This window comes from Limulus polyphemus, unplaced genomic scaffold, assembly GCF_000517525.1.
Source record: "Limulus polyphemus unplaced genomic scaffold, Limulus_polyphemus-2.1.2 Scaffold3291, whole genome shotgun sequence".
Classification (NCBI taxonomy): domain Eukaryota; kingdom Metazoa; phylum Arthropoda; class Merostomata; order Xiphosura; family Limulidae; genus Limulus; species Limulus polyphemus.
The window spans coordinates 48,318-59,421 of NW_013668901.1; the positions used below are offsets into that span (position 1 = coordinate 48,318).

The window sequence follows — 11,104 nt, forward strand, 5'->3', positions numbered from 1 at the left end:
GACATCAAATTTTGAGGTAAAAAAGTGCGTCTGATACACCGAAAAATACGGCAAACTGTATTTCAGTCTAAAAAAATATGAACTTTTGAGCAGACTAATGACACAACCTACCTCCTTGAAATTTTGGTTCGAAAGAAAGAAATGGTATCCTAGGACATTAAAATGGCTAAGAAAGCCACTAGGGGTACATTCTGTGCTTTCGATTGGTTATTCATGTCATGTATAGAAATAAGTTTATATAAGGGAGTGTTTTCAAAAATGGAAAGAGGTTGGCGGGGTGCCACTGTGTTTATTTCGTTATATGAGTAATATCTTACCAAACAGAAAAGATAAGAGCTTCTTATTTTTATAATGGCTGGAGACGGCTTGAATGGGTAATAAAGAAAAACTTTAATATAAGTTTAACATAACAGCAAATGTACAACGTTCCGACAAGGTTTTGTCATCATCATCTCCAGCCATTATTAGTCTCAAAGTGGGTTCCTTGTCATCGAATTCTTATTTTTATATTCTAACTTGTCAATGTCGGTAATTTGAGTTCCTAATTCGTACGAATCTATAGACATGGTAATTTTACATCACAAACATTTAATTTCAACCAGTGCTGCATACAACATACCACCTGACACACAAAAATCGATGTTTATTTGTTTTAAAATTTTGAATGCAAGTCAAAAAATGAAATGACATGGTCTTTGACCCATGTGGAAAGGGTTAAGGTGGCATTACATGACCTTTCTCAACGTCTGTTTGAGACCTTAGCCTCATGTACTATGTATCACCTTTCCCTGAAGGTTTACTTTTCGTTGCTGTTGACCTACAGTTGTCGCCATTCAGATTGGTTTGACTTGATTGTGCACAGGATGTTTTATAATTTTACCTACGTCCTCAGACCGGTTCTTCTTCCTTAAAATACTGGCAGCCAGGGAGGGGGATAAATCCTTTTCGCCGATTAATCTGATCACCATTTTTCACTTCTATTACTGATCAAATCTCGATAATTTGTTATATGCTGTGATGGTCTTGAAGTATTATGTCACCCGCACTAATGCCTTTCGAGGTGCTAGACAATGACTTTTTATTCATTGGAATCTCTCAGTTTATCAGGATTTATCCCTGGTTACATTGATGAGATGAGTACAAAATTGATCCATATCGCTTATTCTGGACTCTATTTGAAGATGAAGTGACTTCTATCAATCACATCTCATCAGATTGTCACATTTCCATGTTCTTAGCAGCCTGGTTGAATTGCCCGCTCAAGGACATTGTGTGGACTGGTATGTGGATTTCCTCCAACACTTTTGTCTAACATTATTTACATGATCTGGCAGTATCTTTCTTTGAGAGTTTTTGACTACCCCCTGTAGCTATCTTAACCACATCTGCTAGGTTATACAAAATTGTGAGTATTTTCATTTCTACTCTTGGCTCTACTTTACCTTTCAGGTTCCCTTACCTCGTTTTCACAGGATCCCACTCTGTGGCAAGTGTTGTCTAGGCAGTTGTGCTTTTATCAAACCAACTTGCAAGTAGCAACCACTAATTCAATATATTTTATCAAGATTGGAACAGGGTCTGTAGAAATGAGGTGTTCCATAAGACCACCTAGAGGCTGACCGGGTGGTATTACTGTACTTCTGGACCACCACTCATGGACTATCATGAGTAATGTATAAGTGGATCCTGCCTGTCCCTGCCATTTATTGGATTGAATAAATCAGAGTTGGTTTTCTTTTAAAATTTAGGAGACTTGGTTCAGCTATTGCACTGTTCCTCAGGTTCCACATTGCCCCCAGATTCTACTAGTGAAACTAGAGAATCCTTACCACACCCAAGGGAGAGAGGTTATTCCTCCAGAGTGTTCAAGTGAATTCTTCCACTCTTAGAGAAGAGGGCAAAATTGGGGCCCTCCTACCCAAGAGCCTGGATGTTTTCTCCCAGGTGTTGGTAGGAAAGGCACAAGCCTACACACGGGCCTACTTGTAATACTGGTTCAGATTTGATGCTTGGCTATCCAGTTGGGTTGGGCGTAGCCCTACTTTTTTATCAATATTGGTTCAGTACATTGTTCATGGAAGAAGGTCCATTGTCTTCTCATAATTCTGAATGCAGAGTGGTCCCATCCTGGGTTCTTGGTTGAACACAGTTTGTTCCACATCCTCCCCATAATTCCAGAGACAAGAGGAATTTACCTTGCCCACTCAGTTGGTGTGTGAACAGTGTGTTCATAATTCCAGAACAGATGAGTTCTGTTTCCTCAGGTTGAGTATGTCATACAGGATCCCCTCATTCTGAGTTTGGGGTGTTACCTTTCGGACTTCATCAGGTTGAGGAGAAGGTTTGTCTACTTTGGAATTGCTTACCTTCTTGTTATAATTCTGGTGGCTTGGAACACATCACTATGGCTGCAGGTTGAGATCCACTCATGAGTATATATATATATTTCAGTCCACTGCCCTAGTCACCAACGTGGAATATAGGGACCATGGCCCTATAATTCCAACACCGAGCAGTGGAACCTCGGCTATCTGGTTGAGGCCTGGCCAGTAGTGATGACAGATCATGTAAAATTCCACCCACAGTACATGATTTACATTCTGGGTGAAGAGCATACCTGTTATGGATGTATTGCCGTTTCCCCACTAGGGTACTAATCTTCTATTGGTATGGCCAGGATAGTCTGCTTTATGAACTTTAACCATACATCAGTGGTTTCAAACCACTAAAACCTTTCTGGGAGTACATGAGAACATTTGAAAAACATTAAAAAGAAAATAAACCCATGCCTCAAAATTGGAGTGCAGTCTTTGTGAGTTACCAATGTATTTCACTAGTCAGCACAAAATGTTTGGATGTTGTTGACTCACCATTTTGTTTGCCTTTTTTATTAATATAGACCACTCTATAAGCTTTTTAACAAATTATCTGCATCAAAAATATGATATTGGCACAAACATCTGACTGGGGATACACAGCCCAAAATGGATGGAAACAACTCCCAGACATAATTTAGTTTTAAATGGGATCTAACAAATCTAATTGAATAATATTTCTTTACATTATTTTTCTTTTTTAAATTACCTTTTTGTTTACTTCCTTCTATAAGGTTCAATCTTTATTAGATTTGCTACTGTTACTTCGTGTGTGCTTACTTTGTTCTAAGAGTTAAATGATATGAATTTCTCCCAAGTTCATAATTATATAAAGATAAATCTAAAATGCTGATCTGAGTTTATTTTCTTGTATGAACTTCAGTCTTTAATTATCAAGTAAGTTAACAGTAAAGGAAACATTAAACTGTCCTTTATTGCTTGACTCGTGCGCCAACCAACAAATATCTTGAATTTTGTTCTAAAGACAAAACATATTCTAAAGTTGTTATTTCAGTTAGAGGAAGAATGTTATAACACTGTTGGTTTATTAAAGTTTGATCTGGTTGCAAAGAACAAAATTGATCCAAGTTAATTAATGATTGGCTAAATTGATTAAAATTATTATTGATTACATTTTTCAAATGCAAGAAAGTTTTTTTTTTTCTTTCTGTAACTCATTCAACACCAGTACAACTATTATGTTCTTCTAAATGTTAACTTCCATATTTTTAATCATAGTTTGAGATAAAGTTTTATTTTTAACATTTATATATTATATTTATATTGTTTTTAAGAAATGATGTAAACAGGTGTTTTCTGGCTGCTGCAGCCCCACTGATTGTGGTATGGCTTAAAATTGATTGGAGTTCTCGGCAAAATCACAGTCTAAAGTTGGAAAACTACATGAGTTTTTGACAAACAACATAAAATCTTGTTCTGACGATACACTGTATAAGGGTATTAGATGCAATAACATTTACTTTACAGTATGCTGGTGCTAAAACATGTTGTGCTGGATTATAACATATGGGTTTTGATCTTGAATATTTATTAATGTTTTGGAATTTTCCAGACCTCAGTGGCTCGTTATTCTACTTCCTCCCCTTTTCCTGCTTACATTACTTCGACATCTTCACAAGTTAGCATTATTTAGGTGAGTATTTTCCATTTTATGTGACTAATGAAGAGTTTAGTGCAAAATATATAAAATAAATAATGTTATAGAAGTAAATTTTGAAGGTTGTAACCTGAGCTGTTTATTCATATTGCAATAAAATAAGACTTATGTTTCATAATATACTCTTAAGTTAGACCAGTATATAAATTAGCACTCGTATGACAAGTATGTACGTACTACGTGATGATTATTTGCCACCAGGGGTGTAAACTAATTTGAAATTTGAGTAAAAGTGAAAAATGCAATTTTTTAAACATATGTAGAGATGAAGGAAGTAAATAGAAAGTGATGAGTAGAATTCTACTTGTTAAATAAAATTATTTAAAAAACTAGTTTTTGTAGTCAAAGCACATAAAGAAATCATAAGCTTTATCTGAGAATTTATTAATGTATCATACAAAAGACTTGTGATGTGGTAATTCTCAACAAAGCTAGTTGAAATAAAAGAAAATGTTTTTGTATAAAAAAATTATTTCCAGTTATATTACATAAATGAGAATTCTAGTTACTAATTGCAGTATTCATACCTCGTTTTAAAAGATTTAGTAAAAATTAACATTTTCGGGAAAAAAAATATTATTTTCAGTGAAGTACTGCACAAAGAAATTGTCCGGACTGTACTCTTTAGTCTTAGAAAACTCGTGAAATTGTTTGGACTTTACTCTTTAGTCTTACTAAACTCATGAAATTGTTCAGACTGTACTCTTTAGTCTTACAAAACTCATGAAATTGTTCAGACTGTACTCTTTAGTCTTACAAAACTCGTGAAATTGTTCCGACTGTACTCTTTAGTCTTACAAAACTTGTATCAGAATGATTCAATGTATAGAGCTCAAAATGTTCATATATTTTACTGATATAAACTGTAACGTTTTTGTACATAAAAGTTGTACCATTTACTGAAAAAATAATAATGTATTAAAAACTCCAGCTTCTCAATACTACATTTAAAAAGTACATCAATGGAGATATAATCAAACCCTCACATACAGTCTAAGGGAAAGTTGTGTTCTCCTTGTGAGGAGAGTACTTTTATTTAAAATTGTGTTCTTTGATAAAGAAATGGTCATTGCATGTACCACAGTTATTTTTGTAATTGTCTGAATCTTGAATACCCAAGGTGTAAAATTTTTATGTATTTTTGTTTGTGGATACTGATACTGATATACACGCTACATCCATTATTGTAAGAAGATAGTTTTATTAAACTGTACAAAAACTCAATTTTTTTAAATATCACAATAATTCATAAATGTTCCATTTTCAAAATACCTTAAATTTTGTAAAATTGTGTTGTTTCTATGATATTAAAAAAAATCACATTTGCTAGGCTCAAGTACCAGTAGAAATGTTTTATCAAATACCTAAGTGACATTTTTTTTGAGAAGTAACTGTGTATTCAATTAGTTGTTTCAAAAAAAGAGTGGCTAACAAACTGCAGACAAATGTGTTTAAATTTTGCTACTGCACAACATTAGTTACATTTCCATATTACTCTTGATGAACAAACATAAAAATTCTTTGTATTATGTAATTTTGTATAAAGTTGAATATTTTAATTTAATTAGATTCCTTGCACATATTTTTATTACAACACAGGATTTATTAAAATAAAATTACTAATTCTTAATAGAAATTTAAAATGCTCTGAAACGGCTTAGGTTTGTGAGAAAAAAAATTCTGTTTTCTGAAGCTTTTGTGATATAATGGTAGGATTTGTAATATTTATTGGAAAGGTACTTACAGAATATCAAATGACATATTTGTTTTCGCAGGAAGCACATTGAAGAACTTAGCTAAGTTTTTAAAGGCTCTTATTGTATTGTCCGACAGCCAGAGAAATTATGATATTTATAGGACATTAATTTCTGTGTGTTATTATTCTGTGTCAAATTCCAAGCAGGCAGATTTCTTTTAAATACGAAAAGCTTTTCCTTGTTCATTTTCCCTTGTATTGTCAACATCCATGTAACTGAAGTTCTGAATGTCAACTTATCCACGTTTCTCCCATCTTTATGTATACAAGTTCTACTTTCCCACCATAATCTAAATTGAGGCCAGGTGTGACCTAAATCAATTGACTATGTTGGACTGTTTGAATAAAGTGATAACTGCATCTCATGAGGGATCACATTAGTGGTAGGATTACTTTACTTTTGGCTTGCTTAACCTTTTAATTCTTTATTTTATTAATTTTAACAAATTAAATTTTCTTGTTGATCTGTAGAATTTATTTTCACTAACTATAATGGACTAATTGGATACATTGTTGTTTAAAAAAACAGGATTTTGCTTCTACTCTGAGTAACCCAGTGCATTTTTAACTTTGTGCATAATTTTTAGATCCTTTCTTCATGTTTGAGAAGGACCTTCAAGGGTACTAATGAGAAAGCTATGAATTATTTGAAAGCTATTTCATCAAGCACAAAGTATTTTTCTCTACTACTCGACCCTTTTATTGGTCAGATGAAAAGCACTGCAATACATCAAGCTCTGCAGACTGTCCAATTGCTTGACTGGGGAACATGGCTTTATTTATCTCAGTAGCTCAACATACTGATTCACATTGTCAGGTGGCTGTTTTATTACAATTTGATGATATTCATTTCAGCAAATGCATTCAGTTGCATTTAGTTATATTTCCAAAAGATGTCATTAATTTCATATCTATTATTGGTAGTTTAAAAAATTGGCTAGTGGCTGTTTTGCTGTTGACCTCATTGGAACAGAATACCAGAAAAGTTTCTTTATACTTCACAGCTTGGTGGCTGGAAGATTCACTACCCTTGTTTGTACACTGAGTGACATGCTGTAATCTTAAATATTTCATTAGACTTAAGTAATGATGAGATCCATCATGATATTTCACAAGATTATAATTATATCTCTCTTAACCCTATCTATTGCCATGGACATCCTTTACTGAGTATTTCACAAGGTTTTACTTATATTTGAAATTCAATTGAACTACTCTTTATTTATGTTATACCAATTAGTATAGCATAAATTTGTAGTTAATGATCCATATTTTAATAGTATATAAGTTTTAAGTTACTCATTTTATAAGGTAATATTAAAATAATCCCGAATTTTCCCTAGTGTAAGAAATGTGACATATTTTCTCTTGGCATTCCCTCTTCTCTATGTTATTCACCATCCCTCCAATAAGTATGAAATTTAATGTAAATTGCTCACTTTAAAATTATCATTGCTCAGACAAACCATAATTTTTGTAGCCTTCAATTTTGTTTGGTTACAGAGCCGTTTGATAGAAAATTAAATCTCTCTTGCCACACCCATCTGTCACATCATCTCTTTCAGGATTTGTTAATAGTTCTCTCTTACTCTTAATACTACATTAGGTATAAGCAATAGAAAGTCAAGGTTTTCATCTATCAAATGAAATATTATATTGTTTTCTGAACATATGAAAGCTGTTTGGCATTAATGAGTCGACTGTACAGTACATCAAGAAAAAAAAGAGAAAAATATAAGAGATAGCATTGCAGCAAGTGCCCCATCCAGTGCAAAAGTGTTTTGTATGATTCACGATCCAATAATAGAAAAAGTGGAGAAGGTGTTAAGTCTGGATCAAAGATATGGCACAAAAGAAAGTTCCCGTCAACTGCCCTGTTATCCGTGAAAAGGCTCTTAGATTATATGACATTTTGTGCAAGCATCAGGTGGTGAGGGGGTAGTCATAGTGAATCTTCATTTAATACTAGTAAAGGATGCATGGACTATGTAATGTGAAGTTTGTTGGTAAATCAGCATCAGGAGACCATGAGGCAGTGTGATATTATCCTGTAGAGCTTCTTAAGATAATTGAAGAAAACTGTTACAAGCCCAAACAAATGGTTAATGCAGATGAGACTCCCTTGTTTTGGAAGAGGATGTTGACAAGAACATTCCTCTCTAAGGATGAGAAAACTGCTCTGGAATTCAAGGCAGCCAATCACAGGTTAACCTTTCTCCTCTGTGCTAATGCGTTGGGTGACTGTATGGTGGAGCCCATGTTGGTATACAGGTCAAAGAACACTAACTGCTTGCCTGTTTTTTTTGGAAGACTAACAAGAGTACTTGGGTCACTTTAGCTTTTTTATGGAATAGTTTCACCACTGCTTCATCCCTCAGATGGAAAAATACCTTGAATCAAAAGGTCTACCCTTCAAGGTACTCTTAATCTTGGACAACTTTTCAGGCCACCCATCTAATTTGCAATTTGCCCATCCCAATGTGGAAGTGCTTTTCTTACTGCCCAGCATGACTTCTCTCATATAGCTACTTGACCAGGGTGTGATTGTGACATTCAAAGCTTGCTACACAAAGCACACCTTCAGTCAATTTCATCGTACAATGAAAGATAATGTTATGCTTGATATTAGGCAGTGTTGGAAGGCCTACAACATCACAGACTACATCACTAATATCAAGGAGTCACTTGATGAAGTCAAGCTATGAACTATAAACACCTGTTGGAAGATGCTGTGGAAGGAGGCAGTCAATAACTTCAGTTGTTTTCCATCAGTTGACAAAGAAGTGAAGAGGATTGTGGAGTTAGCTCATGAAGTTGGAGGAGCAGAGTTTTATTATATGAATAACATGGAAATTGAAGAACTGATCAAGTCACATGGCAAGGAACTTACATAAGATAACCTAGCAGAGCTGTGACAAGCGATAATGATGAGAGTAAAGAGGCAGAAAAACCTAATTTAAATTTACAAACATTACTAGAGATCTTCAGTTGCATCAAACAACTCACTGATAAACTTTCTGAATATGATCTCTCCATGGAATGGAGCCTGAAAGCTAAGAGGGAAATTGAGGCTGCAATAATGCCTTACTGGGAGATTTATAAAGACCAGCAGAAAAAGGCTAAAGTGCTGCTTCTCACCATGTTTCTGTACAGACCCTCCCCATGTAACCTCTCTTCTGCCACTGCTACCTCGTCTGCCACATCTGTTGGTCCTGCCTCCTCATCTGCAAACTGTCCTGATGACCCTCTAGAGGAACACTAATCCACCATACCAAAAACATCAATATCATCACTATATTCTGCATCATTATTATTAAAGGCAAGTTAAGTAAAAGTATTTTTGTTTAAGATATATTTATTTTACATTACTGTATTTCTGTACTTGTTGTTTTTAGTGTGTATTACTGTACATACTGTATTTTTGTGTGTTGGAAATCTATATATATATATATCCTCTTTTATTAATGGTATTCATGGTTTTAGCAATCATGACAACTTCATGAACCTATCCTCCCACAAATGGCAAGAGTGACTGTAACACTGTGTTCATCTTAAACCTCTGAACAGTGCTTGACTTGGTGAAGATCATTACCTAGTCACTGAAGATGAAAAATAAGGTTTTTATACAGTTCTTATACCAGAAGGTTAGTGTTTTCATGGATTTCTCTCTTCATAAAAACATTCTGTTGTCTTTTGGGGAACTGGCTGAAGATATTTATACTAGGTAAATGCCCTTTCACTATGGTTGAACTTGATGCCACCCATCACCAAAGGAATACAGCTTCTGGTTTTAATTCAGTTGCTAATGCTCTTTTACTTCACTTGGGTAGTCACTCTTGTAATTTCCTCCTGAACTTATTTGATGACAGTTAGATTACTGGCTGTTTTCCTCCTCTATGGAATCATGCTACTATCACCACCATTCCAAAGTCTAGTGACTTTTCTTGTCTGACATCCCATTGCCCAATCTCCTTGCTATGTTGTGCAGCCAATACTCTCAAATTTGTGGTCAATTAACATCTTACCTGGTGTCTAGAATATTCTTCTCATAACTACCAGCTGAACTGGCATTCATACAGGGAAATGTACCTCAAGCTGCTTGGCTATTCTCCAAGAATCCATTACTGTTGTCCTTGCCAACAAAGATTTTGCAGTTGGTATTTGGAGGGTTATTCAATCTGCTTTTGACTCTGTCTTTGTTGATGGATTGTTCTACAAGCTTTATTATCTTGATAGTAAATGGTGTACCTTGTACTGATTACATAGCTTCTAATGTGGAAGAACATTCTTGTCAAAATTGGAGGTTCTCAGCCTTCCATCTTTTAGCAGTTTGATAGTGTTCATCAGTGTCCTCATTTTAGCCTTACTCTTTTTAATGTTAACTGACATTTATAATACATTCACACATATTGACTCCCCTGTCATTTATGGGGATGATGTTTCTATCTATCTGCAAGGGAGAAATGTTGAAGTTGTGTACTTTTCTCTTCAGCATAGACTCATTGAGTTGAAAGCTTTGGCAGTAATTGGGATTTTGCTTCTCTCAAATTCAAATACTGTTTTTAAAAGCTGCCACACTCAACTCCCACAGTACTTATTTCAGAGTTTAACAACAGCCTCAATGGATCCTTTCACACCTTCACATGCATATTCTTTGTAGCATTTGAGCCATCTGGGACAAGACACCTGTTCTTTATATAATATCTCATGTTCCAACCACGATGGGGAACACCTCCTAGTGTATTTTTATCTTTCGTAACCTATTCAGTGTTCCCATTGCATTGTCTTCAAATTGTGGAGCCCATCATTGGGTTTTTTTTGGGTGCCCACTGACTAGGCCACTTTCGTGACTTAGCCATTCTTTTCTTATATGAATGTAGAGAGCTGATTTGGTTTGTGACTTAGCCGACCTTTTTCGATGTTGATGGCTTAGCTCCAGGAAAGTGTCTAGTGATTATCTGTAACTGGTGTACTCTTCTGAGAATTTTTTACACTAGGTAAAAGACAGTGTATTGTACTCTGACCCAGAGTACCTCTCACAACAACACCTGCGAATGTGATGGCTACATATTGACATACATGCTGCTTGATTCCCCTTTCATGTATTGATTAAAGGGATGCCTAAAGGAATAATGCACTCTGCTGAGAAGAATGCCTAGTTTTTGATGTCCTACTTGTCTTCAGTTCTCTCCTCTATCTTAATGTTGGTACTCTGGCTTTTTGAGTTTTAGTGAATTTCAAACAGGTACTTAACTCAGAAATGCATTCCCATCCATCTTCCCCTCGACGTGGATT

At 35.0% G+C, this 11,104-nt stretch overlaps 1 protein-coding gene across 1 annotated transcript in view; it reads left to right on the plus strand.

Moving 5' to 3' along the window:
* Positions 1-11,104, plus strand: part of LOC106469086 (amino acid transporter AVT3B-like) — a 103,222-nt gene that overhangs the window by 37,204 nt on the left and 54,914 nt on the right. Inside the window, exon 4 of the mRNA XM_022397495.1 lies at positions 3,949-4,029. Within this exon, the coding sequence (XP_022253203.1) occupies positions 3,949-4,029 (81 nt within the window). The remainder of the gene's footprint in view (positions 1-3,948; positions 4,030-11,104) is intronic.